Source organism: Mixophyes fleayi, chromosome 9 (assembly GCF_038048845.1).
Source record: "Mixophyes fleayi isolate aMixFle1 chromosome 9, aMixFle1.hap1, whole genome shotgun sequence".
Classification (NCBI taxonomy): Eukaryota; Metazoa; Chordata; class Amphibia; order Anura; family Limnodynastidae; genus Mixophyes; species Mixophyes fleayi.
This window is the reverse complement of record NC_134410.1, coordinates 56171110-56192665: the sequence shown is the minus strand read 5'-3', so window position 1 is coordinate 56192665 and position 21556 is coordinate 56171110. Positions and strand designations below refer to the sequence as shown.

The 21556-nt window shown below is 39.3% G+C and overlaps 1 protein-coding gene across 3 annotated transcripts in view; it reads right to left on the bottom strand.

Moving 5' to 3' along the window:
• Positions 1 to 21556, bottom strand: part of THOC2 (THO complex subunit 2) — a 100480-nt gene that overhangs the window by 66044 nt on the left and 12880 nt on the right. For all 3 annotated transcript variants that reach the window (XR_012678875.1, XR_012678876.1, XM_075184369.1), the window contains exons 7-12: positions 18002 to 18135; positions 16624 to 16790; positions 16429 to 16521; positions 15712 to 15867; positions 3577 to 3749; positions 296 to 491 (exon numbers count right to left, since the gene is read on the bottom strand). Coding sequence is in view for 1 of the 3 variants with exons in the window: in XM_075184369.1 (XP_075040470.1) it covers positions 296 to 491; positions 3577 to 3749; positions 15712 to 15867; positions 16429 to 16521; positions 16624 to 16790; positions 18002 to 18135 (919 nt within the window). In the remaining 2 variants the exon portion in view is untranslated. The remainder of the gene's footprint in view (positions 1 to 295; positions 492 to 3576; positions 3750 to 15711; positions 15868 to 16428; positions 16522 to 16623; positions 16791 to 18001; positions 18136 to 21556) is intronic.

Here is a 21556-nt window from a genome sequence, read left to right as displayed (position 1 = left end):
TCAGTGATGTACACAGGCATTAATGAGCCACTGTTGGTCCATCACGTAACAGACAAAAACAAATCTGTGCACTAGTGATCCATTTCATTTAATCATTAATGATTCCTATTTTAGCTAATTGAAGCGGTATTCACACATCGCAGTATAAGGAAAAGCTGCCAAAATCCAGATGTCTTTGTAAATAAGCCCTTACTGACAAGAACAATGTCCCACATCCTAAATTATAGCAATGTCAGGTACAAAGCAGGTCTCAATACAGTGTAAACTCTAGTTAGCATAAAAGCAAGACACAAACCTCTTTCATCAATGCTTTGCCAAGTCTGACAATTTTTGCCAGCAAAATGGGATCATGTGCTAAGTGTGGGCCCAGGAAACAAAGCATGTTGAAAACATCTCTTCTTAAATCGTCAAAACATTCCACTGGTTTGGGAGCCCTCTGGCTGTGCATGGGGAAAACCCGAGATCCCTTGGCACCCTTTGGCACTCCCAGCCTAGGAAACAAAACAAGAAATTCATTACATGCACATTCTAACAGTTGACTAGTAAGATAGGTTAATCATATTTTACATATCCAATGTGTGACACAAAGAATTAAACATATCATATGTAGCAGATAAAAAAAAAATTGATAGGCGTGGTGGTAAATTTTCATCAGCAGACTTCTTTACCGCCCCGTGTGTTTTAATTATTCACCGATTTGATTGTCAAGCAACAAAAATGTTCACACAGTATTACTACAAACTTCTTTAGAAATCATTAACAACCCACAAACTTGGATATTGCAGATAAGCAATAACTTAGTATGTGGTAAATGTATTTCAGTAACCACCATTTTGTCGTCACGGAAAAAAAAAAAAATATCACAACAAATTTTACGGAGTCATCTGAGTGTGCTGCTCAGTGAAATAAGTTAAAAAGAAACATGCTAAATTCTACATTTATTTACCATTTTGTGGAAAGAGGATTGCTACGCCACACAAAACTTTTGTGATAAGGTTGACACAGAGCTGGAAATTTCCTCTGTACAAAATAGATGATGGCTTTTACAAAGTTTTGCAGCAGATAAGAACCACATGGGCGAGCTAGTCTGCCCATTTTACTGCCAAGAACCTCAGACCATATTTGATACTTCATGGTTACCACATTTAGACTAGCCCATACTTACCAACTCCCGGAAAATTGTTTCCGGGAGAGGGGGCGTGACTAGAGGGCGGGACGAGGCCAATCGCGTCATTTTGGCCCCGCCCCCGCAAAACCCTTAATTTCCGATGCGGGGGGCGGGGCCAAAATGACGCGATTGGCCTTGTCCCGCCATCCAAAATGGCGTGATTCACAGAGAATCGCGTCAAATGACGCGATTCTCGGTGAGATTGGGATGCGGGAGAAATGCCAGCTTGCCCGGGAGCCCGGGAGACTGACCCGAATTTCGGGAGTCTCCCGGACTTTCCGGGAGAGTTGGCATGTATGGACTAGCCTCAGGTCTATTTGAAGTATGTTTGTTATTCATTACCGTATCAGACTCAAAACACTTCTGTTAGAAGGCACGGATAGCCATCTACTACCCTTTCAGTTAAGTAATTTTTCCTGAATTTTTTTTCATAACTCTCCTACACTTTGCTCCTAAAAACTGAAGGCAAAAACTAGCATACATACCCTCAAAATATAAGTAACCATAACAGAATGTTAACTAGTCGCACAAAAAAATAATAATAATAGTAAATAACAACAACGGTCAATGTCTGGTGTAGAAAGTACAAAAATGTAAAAATCAAAATGAGAACACACACTCAATGCTTTTCAATTACTTGATATACGCAGCTTGTAAACACTCAGATTCTCTTACCAAATACTGCATACACCTCCCTGGACTCGGCTAGTTAAAAATGTTGGACCACTTGCTAGTGTTAGACATGTATTTGACAGCAAAGATGAAAGGAAATGGGATGTGTCTAGCTAAACTGGGCAGCACATGAATGGGCATGAGTCATTGTTCATGCGTCTCTTGAAGTTCCACTACATTTTAAAAAAAACTTAAAGCAGCAATTCCATGGAAAAAAAAAAACCGTTGTGTTTTACATAAAACCACAGTGGCAGCCAGAAGAAGCTTGGCGACACCCATCTTTCATTTGTTTGTGCAGAATCATAAATTATTATTAGCAGCCAGAAAAAACAGTGCGATGTGACTACCATGGCAGCTTGCTCCCTCCAACACATGACTTATTTTTTGTACCTCACATCGATTACAGTGCTTCTGGTGGCTGGCAGCTCCAACAGGACCAACCACCTTGTTCTATATGCTACAGATCAGAGAGAGGTTTTCTTCCCTCCTCTATCTCTCTTCCCCCTACTTCAGAGAGGAAAGTGAGCTGATGGGGGAAGGACTTGTCCCTGAATGTATCTCCGTCCAAAACTGGAAAGCAGCAAGATTTTTGGGGAGCTGGTTCAGATATTAAAATGTGGGCTTGTGTGGTATTAATATTCTATTGAGGCTGGTGGGTTTATTAATGTAATGTAGGGTAATGTAGGGTTGGGAGGGTGTCTATATGCAATGAGGAGTAAATGTTGGGCTAATAAATTAATGTCAGGGTTCATTAGGGAAAATTTAATTCTATTAACATTTTTATTAATTGAATGTGTCCCCAAAAGTAAATTACTTAAATTTAATTTTGGGGACACTTCAGTGGAATGAGGCCTATTTATTAAACAGAAACACACTACTAATTTAATGTCTGGATGGTTGGGGGAGGAAGGAGGTGTAATTATTAAATATGGGTGCAGGGTTCACTCACTGATCAGAGAAATTCAAAGAGATGAACAGTAACCATCTTTTCTAAAACTGGCCCTCACTGTTCCAGTATTCAGCCAATCAGTAACTGAGCTTAAGATATCAGCTACAGCACCGGAAGTCAAATCTGCAAGATCAGGCAGGGCAGAGTAGTGCAGTGCAGTGCTTGAGTACAGAATTTGTAAAGGGCTATACAAGCCTCCTCAGGCAGTGCATCATCTCTTGCAGGTTTCAATGAGGGAAGGGGGGGCAGCAGCTTTCTCTCCTGCATAGTAATCTAAAATTTCTAGTTACGGCTCTGTTAGTATTGAGCAAAGAGGCTTTGGGACACTCCACTGAGCTCTACCTGCACTGTAAAAATCCTCCCCTCTCTGCCATCCCAAGCTGAGAGTCTGAGTGTGACTGGCAGTCACTCTCGTAAGCACATCAGAGTGGTTTTGAATTGAGAGAATAATTTGTAGGAAGACAACTAAGAAAATAATATGGCATTAGAGGCAATTCGTTTGCCCTTTAAAGAAAACTTATGTGGGATTGCAACTTTAAGGTGTTCTCTCTGTGTTTGTAAAACTAAAATTAACAAAAAAGGATGGAATTATCTATGATAGATGACCAATTTAGGCTCATTTTTTGAAGGAAAAAGTCTTTATTTTATTATTAAAATGAAGATATTCCAATGAAAAAATAACTTAAAAGTAAATTCACTTCTGTACGTACAATAGTTAAAAATATATCTTTGTAATGTTAAGTTAATCAATCTAAATGTTTAACTACAAGATTAATATTGAACTTACCTTCGATACAGAGGCTCAATTGTTACATGGATAAGGCGACACAGTGCCAACGCTATAGGCTTATGTGATGTGGCATAAAACGGAGGCATCTGATCCATTATATTTTGAGCATGCTGCCAGTCTCCAATCTTCAGCAGTGCTTCCAATAAACCAAGCTTCTGGTTGTCAGGAGCCTGCAAACAAATTAATTTCAGTGACCGAGTAATCCCATAGCATTACAGAAAGCATTTCTTTGAACACAGATAAATGACTTTCATCTCTCGATAACACACCATATTCTCAGATTACATTTATATCTAAAAAGCTAGAAAAAAAGTCTTCATAATTGTGCAAATCTTAAGGGCTGTGAGAAGCTGCTTATAGCGTACATGTATTCCCTTTAGTGCGTTCTCGAAACTGTGGCTGTAATATAACACTTCCACAATTTAGCTGTATAAATCACTTCTAGAAATTTTTGTGACAGCATTTAATTTAACTTTATTTGTGCTTTTGAGACGATCATTCAGATTCACCATAGCGCCAAAAAGAGCACAATGTTCTATGAATAATTTTGCTTTGTACAGAGGAAAGCACATACTTTAGTCCAACATCATCTTCCTGTACATGCTGTTAAAAAAACTTAACAGATCTAAAGATTTCAGCCAAAACTTATTGTCAGCTTTCTGTACCATCAGACTTTCAATGACAACATAACCAAACTTGACACATAAGCACCTGTATTGTGAACAAGTAATCACACACAAAAGGCTCATTTACAGAAGAGCAAAATTGAAATGCAAACTGTCTTTGCGACAGCCTAAAATTACTTTTGTACAAGGGCACCTGTTTGAAGACATAAGCGCATGGATAGTTGGGAAGATAGGAGGCCTTTCAGGCGATATGTGGATGAAGCCTATTGTGCTGCAGTAGAAAAATATGATTTCTCTTTCCTACCATTGGGGGATACTGCGAGACACTGGGTATAGTAGGTGGGACTAGGAGTTTAGGCACTTTGACTTAATTTTCCTCCCCTACTATGCCACTCCTCTCCTGTAGCCTCAGTTTTTTAAGTGCCTAGGAGATAGGTCATGTTGGTATATTGGTATAGGCTCCTGCCTGTACTCCTTTCACGCCGACTGCCATACACAGGCATCGGCGAATCACGGAGGCAGCCATTTTTACGGAGGTCTGTAGGAAGGTCAGCCTCCCTACCTCTTGGTGTGGATATGCCATCTTGGATTGCTGAAACCCGTAAAATCATTATGCTGCACCCCTGCTCTGCCTCTCCTCAACTGGTATCATTGTATTCTAATTGTAATATTTTGAGAAGACTTATTCCTTTTAGGCTGTTTTCACAATCAGGACTATTGTTTTCAATGTCTTGAGATTGGTGTATTTTCAAAGATTTACCTGGTATAGAGGTAGAATCTTTTTGATTAGTAGTCAGACTCTAGCTCTCAGACTTACCTAGTCTTCAAGGAAACAATATTTCCTTTTTATATTGTATTTAATCTGCATACATTTTTAAGATGTATGAGAAGGGGACGTCCAAAAATAAGGGATCCTCTGGTATGTCTGCGCTGCATTATACATGTGTCAAATGGAATATCAAATTATCTGTTGGACAGCCTAACCAGGATGTTCGCTGCACTGCTTGCGAGGCAGAGATCCAGGAGCAATGCACCCCAGCTCAGCTAATACACAAACATCCATGGCGGAACTCACCCGGGTGGTGATACGGTCCGCAGAGGTACGTGAAGTTTGTGTTTCCAACACCTCTACACAATCACTAGCGGCCACAGGCACGTCTTCTCAGTCCGAATCAGTTCAGGAAGAGGAACGACTGCTTACAGTATCCCACAGGGCGAAGAGAATCATTACTGATGCATTTCAGGGCCGTGATCATGATTCAGACCATTCCTCAGAGGAGGAGGATGAATTAGACATTGATCTGCAGGAGGACTCACTTAGTTTGGTAGGTTCTGTCCGTGCCCATAATGTTGATAACCTCATTCAGGGTATCAGACATACGTTGGGTTTTGCTGAACCAGAGCCGACGGCCCCATCAAGGTTCTCCTTGTTCAAAAAGACCTAGGCGCAGGTGGCCGCCTTTCCCCCATCCCCTCAGATGACGGAGATGGTTTCTGACACATGGCAGAGGTCAAATAAGCAGTTTATGATGCCGGGTAGATTTAAGTGTCTTTACCCTCCCCCGGCAGAGGACTCCATTAAATGGGAGGCCTCCCCTAGAGTTGACGCCCCTGTGGCACGTTTGTCTTCATCTTTGGCTATCCCAACTCAGGAGCGGGTTTCTCTTAGGGACCACACTGATAACAAGTGTGATCAGACGCTCCGCTCAGTTTATATTGCGGAAGGCAGCATGTTTAGACCCACGATGGCGGTTGCCTGGGCTAACAAGACTATACAGCATTGGGCCGAACTGCTGGTTAAGGGTATTCAAGCCAACGTCCCACATGCAGAAACCGTCTTTGGCCGAGCATATCCTGGACACTTCAGATTACGTAGGACAGGCAGCCATGGATGTTGTGTCAGTGAATGCCAAATTCTCTGCTATAATGATAGCAGAGAATTTGGCAGAGAATCTCAGCTCGTTCTACCTTATGGTTACGACCTTGGAAAGCGGACGCTGAATCAAAGAGTTTTAGAAGGTTTACCTTTTCATGGGGTTACTATGTTTGGTTCAGAGTTAGAAAGGGTCATCCAGGTGGCCACAGGGGGGAAAAGGCAGTGCTTTACCCATGGGCTCCAATAGACCACGTCAGGGACAGTTTTGGTCCTTTCGTTCCTTTGCCCAGGGCCGTGGTACTCCGTCCAGAGGCCAATCCTATGCCCCCAGGGGCATAGGATTGGCTTAGGATGGTTAGACGAGGAACCTCGAGACCAGATGACAAGCCCGCTGCGTGACAGACTTTCCCCAGGGGATTCTGTGGTGGGGGCACGTCTTCATTTCCAGGGCCAGTGGTGGACTTACACCACAGACGTTTGGACACGAGGGATTGTATCCTGGGGCTATATCATAGACCTAGTCCAGTTCCCACAACAGAGGTTCTTCACTACGGCAATCCCCCTTTGACCGCTCAGGCGCAGAGAACTTCAGGAGGCAATCCAGAATTTGCTAGTAGCCTGGGTTATTTTTCCAATTCCAATGCAGGAGAGGGGTCAAGGGTTTTACGCCAGCCTTTTCCTGGTGCCAAATCAGGATGGATCATTACGTACAATTTTAAATCAGTCTCTCAAAAAGCAGGTAAACCCTCAAAGGTTCCGGATGGAGCCCCTTCGGACTGTCATTGTCGGAATGGAGCAAGGAGAGTTCCTGGCCTCCATAGACATCAAGAATGCCTACCTACACATTCCTATGTGGAGGGGACACCATTGTCTCCTCCGCTTTGCAGTAGGGAACTCCCACTTTTAGTTCAAGGCCCTTCCTTTTTTCGGCCTAGCGACCATCCCAAGATCACGGCGGGGCTCCTGCATCAGAAGGGAGTCACAATAGTACCCTATTTGGACGATCTTCTTCTGAAGGCGCTGTCAGCGTCGCTTTTATCTCATATCCAGATCACAATGCAATTTCTGGAAGCACATGGGTGGGTGCTAAATTAACCCAGGTCTTCTCTCATTCACCAACAGCGAATGCGATTCCTGGGACTTTTGTTCGATATAGTGACTCAGTATACTTACAGGGAAACAAGGTCCTCACTCTTGTGCAAGACCAGGACCCTTCTATGGCAGAGCGAGACCTCTCAGACGCCATCGTCCTGGGGACGATGGCATCAGTGTTTGAGTGCCTCGACATGGACCTTAGACACGACAGACTCAAGTCTGTTAGGCTGGGGAGGGGTGACAAGGCCCCCGAGATTTCAGGGTCTCTGGTCCCCCCAGAAGGCAACTCTCCCAATCAACATCCTAGAACTCAGAGCGGTGTACAGGACAACGACAGGCACAGAGATTCCTGTCAGGGAAGCCTCTCCAAATTCAGTCGAACAATGGACGTGACGTATCTAAATCACCAGGGGTGAAACCGCAGTGTAGGGGCCATGCGGGAGACGGCCAGAATCATGGCATGGGCGGAGCGTCATGTTCCCAACCTATCAGCCATTTACATTCCGGGCATGGAAAATTGGGAAGCAGACTTCCTCAGCAGGCAGAGGGTTCACTGAGGAGAATGGTGCCTCAACAAACAGGTCTTTGCTCTTCTTTACAATGCACAGAAGCGAGGTTGGCTAGCTTCTAAGCAGTCCCTTGCCCACTGGATAAGGTCCGTTATTTCTCTGGCTTATGTCCAGACATCTCAGCCCGTCCCAGTATCATTAAAGGCTCATTCTACCAGAGCTGTTGGCGCACCTTGGGCGGACCGCCATGGGGCTTCGGCAAAGCAGCTATGCAGAGGGGAAAAAAATGGTCATCTGTCCACACATTTTCAAACTTCTACAGATTGCATGGCTTTGCACACGCGGATGTGAATTTTGGACGCAGAATATTGCGTGCAGCCATTCCAGAGCATTCCTTCCCTTAGAGGCAGCTTTGGTATGTACACAATGCCTCGTAGTATCTCCCAATGGTAGGAAAAAGAAAAGAATATTTTTACTCACCGTAAAATCGATTTCTCTTACTCCATTGGGGGACACTGCGCACCCACCCACCCAATGCGCACCCAAGTGGCTAAACTCCTAGTCCCACCTACTATATCCCAATGTCTCAATGACACCATGGGTGTAAAGAAAACTCACAAATCTTAGGCTGATGTGTACATTGGTTTTGAAGTTAAATGCCTTTAAAGTTGCAATTTAAGGAAATATTTGCTTTTAACATTTTTTTTTATTGCATTTGTAGCTCACCTAACTGAGCTAGAGTTGGGGCAAGGTCTCATTTTAAACCGCTTATGATACAACACAGTAGTATGATTCAATAAAAAAAATAAATTAATTTTTCGTTTTTTTAATTTTGAAAAGCCATCTAAGAAAATTGTTCTTACTGTTGTTAATAAAATCACCTAAGTTTTATTTTGGGACCATGATGGGATCATCTGCTACAAGAGCTTTCATTTTGGACTGTTAAAATAATGAAAATGAGATCTAGGCCTGTTCATTACTTTTAATTTATCACATTAAACAATCTCTTTGATGTATATTCTGTACGATGACAGTATTTTAAATATTTCAGTATTAACGTACTGAGTTTTATGTCTTTCGCATTTTTTAGGAAAACTTACTACAGATCATTACTATTTGATGCTGCTGCTCTAGATGGATGGTGCTACTTGATGGGTTGGAACCAGCTGAAGGCCTCATTTGTTTTTAGTATTTCCATTTCAGAAGGGTATACATTTGACCTGTTGGCGTCAACTGATTTACCTTACACAGAATATCTACCATAAAACATCCGGCTTCCTTGGGTATGAAAAAGATGGCGATTGACCACCTGGATGAAGGATTCTCACTTTCACTTCAACATTTTCATCCTTCTCCAGAATAAATGCGAGCTACCATTTCATTTCAGACAGCAGTTACATACCCTCTAATGTTGGCAAGTGGGAGATTTTCTTGGAATGTTGTCACTGTTTGTTCCAATGAATTTTGTGAGAAGGAAGATGTCTTCACATAGATATTTGTTGTAGATGCTGCAGGTATGAAAGAATGGAATTTCTGGGTCCCAGGAATTGTTACTGTGTTTTTTTGAAGTGATCATCTAGAAATACTGCTGTCTCAATATGTTCTTGTGCTGAGAAAGGAAAATGCATTCCTCTAATGTTTTCCTCAGCCCAGTCAAAAATTTGTTGTAGTGTAAGAATCAGATTCTCTCATGGACATTGCTCGGGATGCTAACCTCTTCACTGTACCACCTACACTATCACAAGGCCTTTTGTCACACGCAGTCACTGAATAATGCCACTCTGCTTCTATTGCAAAATAATCTTTATGAGAGCATACATTTTCTTATCTTAAATTGTGTGACTGACCCATTATAAAAGTAGAAAATCTTTTTTGGTGGTTACTCAAATTTTGTCTTTTCCTCTGGAAACAGTAGACTGCCACAGTGTTTTTTCATACAGTCTGAAACAGAGCGAAGATGTTCAGTTTTTGTTTTTCCCTTGCAATATACCACAAATGGGAGACTTGTAGCTTGAGCACTGGTCCAATGATCGCTCTGGGACTCATCCTGCACGACAAATGAGTAGTTCTCAGCAAAGTCAAGCGTAATTGCAAATTCTGAGGTTTTTAAGTTTTCTTTAATATGGTTCAAGAATGAACTTGTTCTTTTGCCACAAAGTCATGTTGAATCAGCACAGAAAGTTTGTCACAAAAGTGCACCTGGCAGATATCCATAGGCGGAACGTGACATTTTCATCAAATGCTTCAAGTAAGATCGTGATTTCTGCAATACCAGGACAACATGCATAGTCCCCCATGTGAGTTAATTGATGCCGAGTTGCAAATCACCTTTGAAGGACAGTCTTTGTATTTTTTAATTTTTCCATTTGTTAACGAGGCCAACCTAGCATTTTATATCACAAGTTCCACATTCTGATGATCGTACACACACAGTGTGTGTGTGTACACCACTCTGACCTTCCTAAATAGTTTTTTGGTGAAAGCTCTGCAAATTTCAAAAAGGACTTGCATGTTGGGAACTGGTCTTTAAACAAACTATATGCCTCCATTAAGTTACACAGAATGAGCCTCTTTTTAGAATTTTGCGACCACTGCTATCCTTCATTGATACAAAATCTTTTACCATGCATGGCCTTGCTAATGTTATCACTTTCAAAAAAAAAAAAAATAGTATGTGCAGATTATGCTGGAAGGCTTTTTTCCTGGTTTCTGATCTGGATCCCTTTATCCATTCACACTCCATGATTCAGGCAAATAAGTTAAAATCATAAGATTCTTTTTCCTGCTGGCTAAACTACTGAACTGAGCTTTGAGGTTGCTAAATACGGATTCATCTGGAGCCTCACTATCACTCTCAGAAAACTATGAAAAACTATGTTTTATGGTTGAACAAATTTTCAATCTTCAACAAATCTTTTCTGCAGAATACTGCTTGTATTTTGCTTTTTTTGCTTTTACAGGGGATGCTCCTAGCTCTTGAAGGGATGTGTTGAGAGCCTAGATAGCCTCTGAATCCTGACCTGTCCCTGGACTACTTGTACTGGTCCAGGAAAATGTAAAAGGCTGCCTATTCAACACAATTGAAGTGTCTTTCACGTGGAGTATCTTTCCTCTTAAGTTTGCATGCCTGCGCAGAAATGGGAGCAGGCGCCTTCTAGATAATTTCATCCCTAAACACACCTGAAGAGCAACGTGCATTCCACTAAGGAAGGGAACTGGAAAAAATTATGTTTTGTTGATTTTCCTAGATATGTAGTGCCTCAAATACAATTTTCATGAATCACTCAAAAGTTGAAGCTCTTGTAGCAGATGATACTGGTGCAGTAGTTAGCACTTCTGACTTACAGCACTGGAGTCATGAGTTCAATTCCCGACCATGGCCTTATCTGTGTGGAGTTCGTATGTTCTCCCCGTGTTTGGGTGGGTTTCCTCCAGGTGCACCGGTTTTCTCCCACACTCCAAAAACATACTAGTAGGTTAATTGGTTGCTAACAAATTGAGTGTGTGTGTGTGTGTGTGTGTGTGTGTGTGTGTGTGTGTGTGTGTGTGTGTGTGTGAATTTAGACTGTAAGGGCAGGTACTGATGTGTGATTTATTAACAGTATGAACAATTGTTTTAGATGTTTTTCAAAAAGTGGCTTTTTGAAAAGAAAAAAAAAGAAAATTTGGAAAATTTCACATTTATAATTTGTATTGAAACATATTGCTGTGCTATACATCATGCAAAAGCCTATAAAAGGCTTAAAATGGGACCTTGCCCAACTCTCCACCTAAATTACGCGAGCTACAGCTGCAATTTAAATAAAAGTTAAAAGCTATTTTTGTTAAATAAATTGTAACATCATCCTAATATATAGCGGTTTTCTATACTTTATAATACCAAATTTAATCGAAATTATATTGTAAGGTAGATTTTTTTTCAAAAATAGTGTTTATTTGATGTGGAATGACCCAGTACAACTAAGAAATTCCCATTGTTACTCATTCTTATTATTCAGGATATAAACAAAATCTGCTATCCCACAAATGGAGGTGCATATTCATTTTAAAGGGGGTATTTAGAAAAAAAATGAAAGCCATAAATGCAGCAAGATTAGGTTATTTTTTTTTATCCTGAAAGGCTACAGTAAACTGCAAAAAATAATTTGCATCTGATACATATCTATAACAATGCTTAAAAACAAAAATCAGAAGTTGCACACTTGAAACTATTTACCTAGTAGTGAAAAGGTTATCGAATTACAAATCAGCATAAGTAATAAATATTGTGACATGTTCTAAATAATAAACTTTCTCTTTGCGAGATGTTAATTTTACAACTCCGCATATAATCAAATTACGCTTCTTTCAACAATAAAATATGAATTAGCATCTTGGTTCTGCTCATTTGTGCTGCCTCTTGTGTATCGTACTGCAATTGTATTTACATTCACGGCACTAAACTAAACAAACCATGAAATCATTCCACACAAACCAATTTAAAAGAACGTAAGAAAAGTATCAGAAAAACCAGAATAAAAAACACTAGAGGTAATTTAAAAGTTTATAGGGATGGTCTGGAACCAGTTTTGTCAGTATAAAAAAGTTGTGTGTGTTTTTTTTTTTTTGGGGGGGTGGGGGGTTAACACAAACATAAGTATGAGAGACACTGATGTGTTAACTGAAAAGAGACATTATATTGCAGTTACATCAGTATTTTACTAGTTATCACATTCTGCAGAATGTCATTCCCAAATTAGTAAACTAGGATATCCCTATTTGTTTACAAAAGCTGCTATTCTGTAGGCATTTAAGGCACATTCCTTTGTGATAATCGGAGTCCGACAACATTCTTCTTAATCTAGTATATGTAGGCAGATATCTAATAATTATTAGTAGTTTCAATAAATATAGTAACATGATGTGAATTAAATTGAAAATGTGAAGTATATGATAAGTGTGCACCTTACTCATTCAATAAATGTTAATGACACACCTATAATACGAATGTGTATTAAAATATATCAGTCTCTCTTTAAAAGTTTGTAGTTCCTCCGCCTGTCTAGAAATCAGCAGCTACACATGTGATGCACTTTCTTTGTCCTTTCTGTTTGGCTGCTATAATGCTAATTGCACTATGGAAATTTATCTCTCTAAGAACTCTGTTTATGGAATTTCTCAACTCCTTTTGTTCAGCAAACTCTCAGTCTATTACTCTCAAACAACCTTAGAAAACATTTCATTATTCTTTTTTGGCATTTACAAATCACTTAAAGACCAACAAAATCAGTGGTTTGTAAACAGTACGGATTGATATTTTGATATCATAGCTAGCAATTACAACAAATCATATCAGTAGCACACAATCACCAAGGCAAATTTTTCTTTAATATTTGACTTACAGATATGACGAGTGGTATAAAAATGAAAAACTGAAATGGAAATCAACGAACTACGCCCGCCTGTTTTATTATTGCGGCCAGATCACATAGAAATTAACTTCTTGAATAAATTTCTACATATTATTTGCGCAGTGCACCTGCTGTACATCATTGTAAGTGTATTGATTTTCTTATTGTCTGCCAGCTACCCAAGAGAACTAATGCATATTAAATATCCTGCCCACAGCAACAAGGCACTGCAACAGATACCAGTTACCCAGAAGGAAGAGGTTCCAGGTGCCGGCGCAGCTTGACACTCACAGTCGGCAATTGTCAAATGACACCAGTAGGAGTGGTCAGTAATAGTCGGCTACTGACTGAGAAAGAAACCCTGATAATCTCTGTAAAATCTCTCTCCCAGGGACCACCCACAGGCCGGACGCCAAAGTAATCCCATCCAGTCACAATTAGAATCCCAGAAGTCTTAGTCACTGACTGCTGTCTATGATCTGAACTTTTTTTTGTCATTGTGACAATGGAGGGAAGAAACACATACTTCATGTATGCAAAAGAAGATTTTTACTCACCGTAAAATCAATTTCTCTTACTCCATTGGGGGACATTGCGAGACATTGGGGGTATAGTAGGTGGGACTAGGAGTTCAGGCACTTATTAACTTTTGTTTCCTACACTCCTCCCCTACTATGCCTCTCCTATTCAGCTCAGACATCAGTTTTTTTCTAAGTGCCTAGGAGATAGGTCACTTTGGTATAGGGTCCTGCCTACACTTTAATTAGATTTAGGTTTTCACTTTTTTATTTTTAATTCCTTTACAGATGCTGCGTGGGGATCGAACCTAAGATCCAGAAGGGTGAATAGCCCGTCGGCTTCCTTCACTCTGGGTCCCTGCGCAAGGTAGCAAGGTAATCAGCAGCCTGGCTCACTTGCCTAGCACCTTTGCCAGCAGTCTTCCCCTACAAACGAGCAGTGGGGGGGTATAGTAGTGGGTGTGGAGTTTAGGCACTTTATCAATTTATTTGATCTCTACTCTCCTCCCCTACTATGCCCCTCCTCTGCAGCTCAGACCTCAGTTTTGTCTAACCAAGCCAGGAAGAGAGGAGAAGCAATTTAGAAAATAACACTCTGTGTACATTCTCATCAGTAAGCCCACTGAACAACACTGTCAGACATTTAACAATTCCTACAGAAGACAAGATGCAGTGAAACAAATACCGTAAAGTGACAAACATCTTGTGTATGTAATCAAAGTAGAATTCTGAAATAGCATAGCACTCACATGTAGTTGTACACTCAAGGTAAAAAAAAATGTTAAGAAAGCACATCAACATTTCAGTACCAGCGTGAAACATCAATGTGTTAAGAAATTGTTTGCCATGTTTTCGATTTCTACAAGTCCTGTTAATGTAGCAGTGGCCAACCTGTGGCTCTTTGAGCTTTTAAATGTGGTTCCTGGCCGGGAGCATAAACAAAGTATAGTTGTCCAGGCACCGGCAGATTGGAAAACATTTAGCTGATCAACTGACAGAGCAGCCATGTCTTGTGACCCCCTCTGAACAACCCAGGGAGGTTACAGTGTCACAAACCATTCAATCAGGGAAGGAGGAGGAGTATGTAGTGGAATGTATGTAGGTCTGTAGGCATGTGGGGAGTTTTGGTTTGGCAGGCATGTAGTATATGGGGTGATGTGATGTGATGCATGTATGGGGAATTTGGGTTTATCTGATAGCATGTGCGGTGGTTGATTAGCGTATAAGGGGTATGTGTGGAGGTCTGATGACATGCATGAAGAATGTGCAGAGATCTGAAGGCATGTGGGGACATCTGATGGCACGTGGGGAGGCTGAAGGGTATATAAAGGGCATATGGAAAGGTCTGATGGCATGTAAGGGGCATGTGGCGAATCTTGTGGCAGGTAGGAAGGTCTGATGGGCATGTAAGGGATGTGGGCAGGTCTGATGAGTGTGTGGGAATATCTAGCGGGCCTTTCTGGGCCATGTGGGTAGATTTGGCTGCATTCAAAGAGGTCTGATGACGTGCAGAGGCTAATGTGTATGTAAGGGGCTGGAGTGATCTGATCACATGTGGGTAAATCCAATGAAAAGAGGTCTGAGGGATTGTGGATACAGAAGCAGCGTGAGCTACTGTGGAGAGAGTATAAGTAGCATTTTGAACCCTCCTCCACTGGGCACAGCAGTAAGTTAATAGCTGTGCAGAGCTATGCTGATTTTATGATTATTCTGAACAATTTCGCAATGTAGGATATTTTTTTTTTGATTAGCAAGATATTGTAAATTATGTTATATTTTTAAAGTATGTGTGTATGGTATGTAAGCGCATGTTTATACTGGGTATATGTATATGCACACATATAAAGGGTAAAGTGGCTCTTTGCAGTACCTATAGATATTTTTGGGCTCCTGGTCTCTGACTGGTTGGCCAGCCCTGTGCTGGTGCCATGCTATTTGTATGTATACATGTATAATTTATTTATTAACATTATGGTCAAAATACTAACATACACATATAAGCACTCATACATATACATGTGAACTTTACAAGATAAATTGAGTATCAATTTATGTTAGACTTAAGTGACAATTTATTGTGATTGCCAGCTGTTTACATTTTATACACACAGCTTTTACCTTCTCTGCTTTTTCCTCATCCTTTTCTTTCTCCTTCTCCTTTTCATCAGATTTTTCAGAAGACAGAACTACCAACGTTAGTTTTCTCACAATCTGTTTGGCTTCTATAAGCTCCCTCTTGTGTTCTTCAAGAATGCTGCTATCTAATGGTAGAAGCTAAAACACAACATTACAAATATTAAGTAAACAAAAAGTCTAAAATTGCACATTTATTTAAATTCAAAAATACAAGTAACACAATTTTATGTTACTTTGCAAACAAGATCGTAAAGAGATAAGAAAATAGGTGACCAGCAAACCAAAACAAGAAATCTCCACCATGACACCAATTGTGACATAATACAAATGAAGAGATCTTGTGTCAGTATCTTAAAATATGGTCATTAAATTCCCATTCAAAAACTGCTGAATGTCTCTTTAAATAAAAATAAGTCAATGGCACCAGAGGGATGAGGCTCAACATTGATGTCTGGCCTTAAATCTTATTATTTCTGCTGATACCTCATAGAACATTTACAGAGAGCCAACAAAACTGGTGTGTAACAAAGCTTAATTGTACATTGCACATGAGAGAGCCTAAGACGTTACTGTGCCTTTAATGATAGAAGCACAATGTATAAACACTTCTGTAAAGTACACTTTGTTTGTAACATGAAGAAATAATCATATTAAATTATTAAAAATTCAAACCTAACTATATATTTAAATTGAACTTACATGTACATAAAGATCTTCTAGATCAATTAAATTCTGTTGTAAGAGAACAGCAGCAACTCTATACAAAGATGAGGGAGTCTCTCCATTAGGTTCCTGCAAAATAAAGTTCCCATTTAGTAGAAATATAACAATGAACAAGTGGTATACTTTTCAGTGCTGTACAACAGCTGTTTGAAGATAAATCATATGGTTTACCTGATAAAACTTGAATTTAAATCCAAGGATGTGGCAGAGTGTCTGAGGCTCACACATGCCCATATAAGATTCAATTAATGGTACAAAGAAATCATCATGGTCTGGTCTGCACTCATACACTTCCAAGATGATATCCAAAACTCTATTTGGGTCCAAGTTAAAACACCCTAAAGGAGGAATATAAACAATATTTCAACTGCAAAAAAACATCTACCAAATTACAAGCTGAAAATGTTATACAAGGATGTGGTGACATAATAGCATTATAGCAGTAATGGAGGATGAGCGAAATACTGATATTCTCTGTATATAAGCGGTTCTATACAGTTATATTGGTCAAGAGCTATTCTAGTATTGTGCCAATAACCATGCAGCAGATTTTCTTTTTTACATTATGATTATGTATTTAAAAGAAACGGAAAACTTGGATCACAGTTTGAATATTTTTATGTGTACAATACATGCACCGGATCCTATCAATACTGCAGCAGACATGTGAACTGTGGATATCCTTAGTAATACAAGGATGTCCCGACATGTGGAAGCTTTAGATTATATGTTTAGGAGTAATCATTGGTTCAATAATGGAATGAACTGGTTCCTGACCCATTACCGGACCTCAGGCTGTCACTGATCACATGGTGTTAGCTGCCTGCACGAATGCCATTAACGAGCATTTCTAAAAAATTTATATATATTTTATCAAAAATCTTCAAGCGTAGACTAATAACAATTAAATCATGTAATATCTGAAAAATGTATTAAAAAAGTTTCTTTAACAAATATACAAGTCAACTATGGAGCGATTGCCACAGAGCAATTGATCCATATGCACAATCACATGGCTTCGCATCTTAGTGTAACTAGGACATTTTATTTCAAAAAATAAAGAAGTTTCTTTTAGTAGTATTTTGAAATAAGTATCTTTTAATCAGAACAAATAGAAAATATTAGGTGGGATGATATGATCGCACAGCCTAGACAAGTAAAAGTGTAGTACGTATGTCAAATCTAACACTTCATTAAGGTCGAAACACAATAGTGGAAATAATCTCTTAATAAATTGTGTTATTTTAAATGTTTACTTTCTTTTCTATCAAGGCTCCTCCCTTAACATGAGACCATACTGCAATAATGTTTCTAGCATAATATTAAACATTCACACACCAGCTTCAGAAAGAAAAAAAAGATTAAATGAAAAGAAAGAGGGAGAGAAATAAAGATGCCTGTCTAGTTTATGCTTCTGTCACTAGAAAGAAATAAAGCTATATCATTAACATACTAGAATTTCCATAAATATGAACAGAAAAAAAAAACATTAATGCGGAAATGTCAAAAATAAAAAGAATGAGTAAATAGCCCATTGTGCCTGCCTTACCAATTAGGGATTTGATATTTTCCAGGACCAAATCACTTCTTATATTCCCAGACAGATCTTGTCCGAGCTCTGCAATCAGCTTTGCATATCCTTCATTTTCTTCTCTTAATAAATTGAATTTCTGTTGCTTATAACTGGAATGAAAAAAGTGTTTACTAAAATGAGACTTTCTGGGAGCTTGTGTACTTCTCTAAAGCAATCTTTTGTAAAGAAACAAAATGGAACAATTAAAAATACAAAAGGCCATTCAAGGCAGAATGTGCCAAGCATTGTGCACGTTGCTGTTACTCTCCCATCTGCCGAGAGATGTTTACAGGGAATTTGCAAGACATTCAGATGACATTTGCCTGTGGAGACTGTGCTGTAAATACCAGAAAACAACAGGCACAGCAGTATTAAGGCCAACTCTGTTCTGTGTGAACTTTTCCTTTTGCTCTAGTTATCCTGACACAAAGCTTAAAAGCCATTTTACGTTACCAGCCATAAAGATGGACAACACAGTCTGGAGGAAGTCCATAATATAGCGCTAAACCTAAAAATAGCGATCAAACACATTGGTAAAATATAATTTACCAAAATAAAACTTTGGTAACTTTGGTGCTGTTTAGCACAATCCTTCCTTAAAGGAAAGATGCCATTTGACTATTAGGTATGACGGTTTCCCTTTCTCAAGGAAGTGGACCCAGTGCTCTCCCAAAAGTTCAACTTATTTTGCAAGACGAAAAATAAAAATATATATTTTATGTGCACTGAATTATCGATGTACGTATTGCTCCTTTCAAATCTGGAATTATCTGATTTAGACTTCTATAATTGGACTTGTCTATAGAAGGGACTACAGTTATGCACTAGCTGAAAACTTTTAGGATGCAAAAGTAGTATATATAATATTCACATTTAGCTTAAACTATATTCATGTGATCAGAAAGTTCATGAGACTGGGATCCAGTTTGTCCTGCTTGAAACAGGCTAAGTGGAAAGATGAGAGGTGAGAAGATCTGGGACTCTGGCAAATGCAGCAAAGAGCATCCACAGTAACTATAATATTATTGCAACAATAATAATGTACTTTCTCTCTACTGCAAGTTATTTTGGAAATTAGAAGTTGCCCCAAAGTTTTGTGACCTGTATTAACACCGTTTACAGACTCATGCTTTGTGTGGTCACACAATTTCAATGACAATCTCCGTGGCCTCAATGACTTCTAATATTCATAGAATTTCCACCACACCTGCTGTGGTATAGGATTCACTTAATATTCTCAGCGCAGTGCACTAAATGTACAACGTAAAAGTTGAAAAAAAATAGCTAAAAATTTCTTTGCTGGATCAGTGTGGATCCAGCAGATCTCTGCAGTGCTTCAACAGCCTTCCCCACTCAAGTTCTAGGAACAGGAGAAGGCAGGGAGCCTCACTGTAGCTCTGTGCAGAGTTCAAATAAATAATTTCAGTTAGAGGGCACTCACAGTATTTGGCTGTGACTACCCAATCTGTGACTGTGCGAGACCCTGTGGGCCCCATGGAGCAAAGCACCACACAGCCAAGCTCAAAACGCTCTGGCTTCGGCAGAGGTAGGACCGATGTTTCATGGTCTGGTACAACCCTTCTGGAGCCATATTCAGCTTGGAGGACACACCAGACCTCAGGGACACAACTCTCGGAAATAGTTTGACTGGGACAATTAAAAAGTTGAAACTTAAAAAGGTAGGGCATAGTCCCCTTCACCTTGGAAGTGTGTCAACAGTAGGGTGGGAGGAGGGAGGAAGAAGAACACACACACACTAACTAGCTTGGTCCAGGCCGATTCGTGTGAGAGATAACATAATTAGTTGGTTAAAAAGGGACAGGGGAATCTGGATTACATCCTGTCATAAAGGAAGTGTAAAATCGCAAAAACATAATAAAACAGGAGTAAGCGAGCTCTCTTAAGAGCTAGTTCTCTGCTCACTACCCAGCATTAGACATTGTGTAAATAGAATAGAATAAACTTCACAAATCAATTATATACAGTATATTTTAACAACTCAACATATATTTGCTTGTGATAAGGGAGAATAATCCAACCTGCACATTTCTTGATTATGGTTACTCCTCCTCTTGAATACTGTGAGAAGGGGGCATGGTAAGTCCATCCTACCCAGTCCGATTCATAAGCAAGGAGTTTACTACCAGTAATGAGAACTCTTGAAGACATAACATCCAAAGACTAGCACTAATGACCTTTTAATCCTATGTTTAATCTCCTTACAGTTCAGCTAAAGAATGTTGAAATTTCATCAGAAAGTATACTTTAACATAGAGCAGTGTATGTAATGCTTATAAAACTGCCAGCTATGTGTACTAACAAAACAAACAAAAAAAAAAAAATCAGGTCTATCTGATAAATTGTAGTAATCTTTATCGCACCTTATTCTTTGCTTTGGAACTAGTATTTTGAAATAAAAATGATTCATAGCCCTTTCTTTACACTTTGAAATTGATTTCTCAATAGGTTACAGCTGTTACTCTGAATTCCCAAGAGGCAGGCATAATTGTAAAAGCACAGCAAAAAAAAAAAAAAACCACAAGACAAAAATAAAACAAAAACACACAAATTGCCAATAATGCCTAAATAGGGTAATAATTAATGTCCACCAAAACAAGCAGGGGGGAAAAAAAAAAAAAAAAAAGAAAAAAAAAAAAAAAAAGGGCTGACAAAGATATTTTTTATTGCCACAATGATGTTATTCAACCAAAGATTGTTAATTAACAGCAGTTGACAAGTTTGCAAAATTATCAGCACACAAACATAACAAAATGGAGATGCTTAAACATGTTAATATCAGCTCACATCAGTCATTCTCCAAGCTTTTTTTTCTACCACTTTAGTCAACATTCAATAATTACAATAAGTATCAACTTTGAACCCATAGAAAGAAACGTCCAAATCGAATAATACAAAGAGAAGTAAATCTATGCGTATGACTGAGTAATTCAAATCAGTATATTTAGATAGATATACAGACTACTAAAACATTGCTTTGAGAAGTTACACACACTTAAAAAGTGTACATTTCATCAGGTCTTAAAATCCTCTCTAATGTTGATAGCAGTTGTAAAAATAAACATTTATGGGAATTGCATCGCTTGGAGCACAGACAGAAAAATGCAGTTAAAAAAATGCAAAGGCCCTGATGTCCCCTGGCATAACAATGAATCCTCAAGTGCTCAAAGGATAAAGTCAAATATTTATCCTCTGCCCAGTTATTATATATTCAAAATGGTGAGGCTAGAGGGATGATGGGTGGGAGACCTCATTTGAACAGTGGGACAAGTGCTTTAATTTTTTAATGCCGTAAAATAAGTTAAATTAAAAGTTAGTAAACATGTGTATGCAAAGAGTGAACAATCCCCTTTTATGAGGTTGTCCTTGCCCCACCAATCCATTTAATACAACCAGTGCTGCACATCTGTGAAGTTGCCCCACCTTTATCAGATACCAGCCAATTAACATGACCAGAACAGAGCTTTTGTTTCTGGAGACTGCAGTATTTGGGAATTTAAGCTTCTACAGATG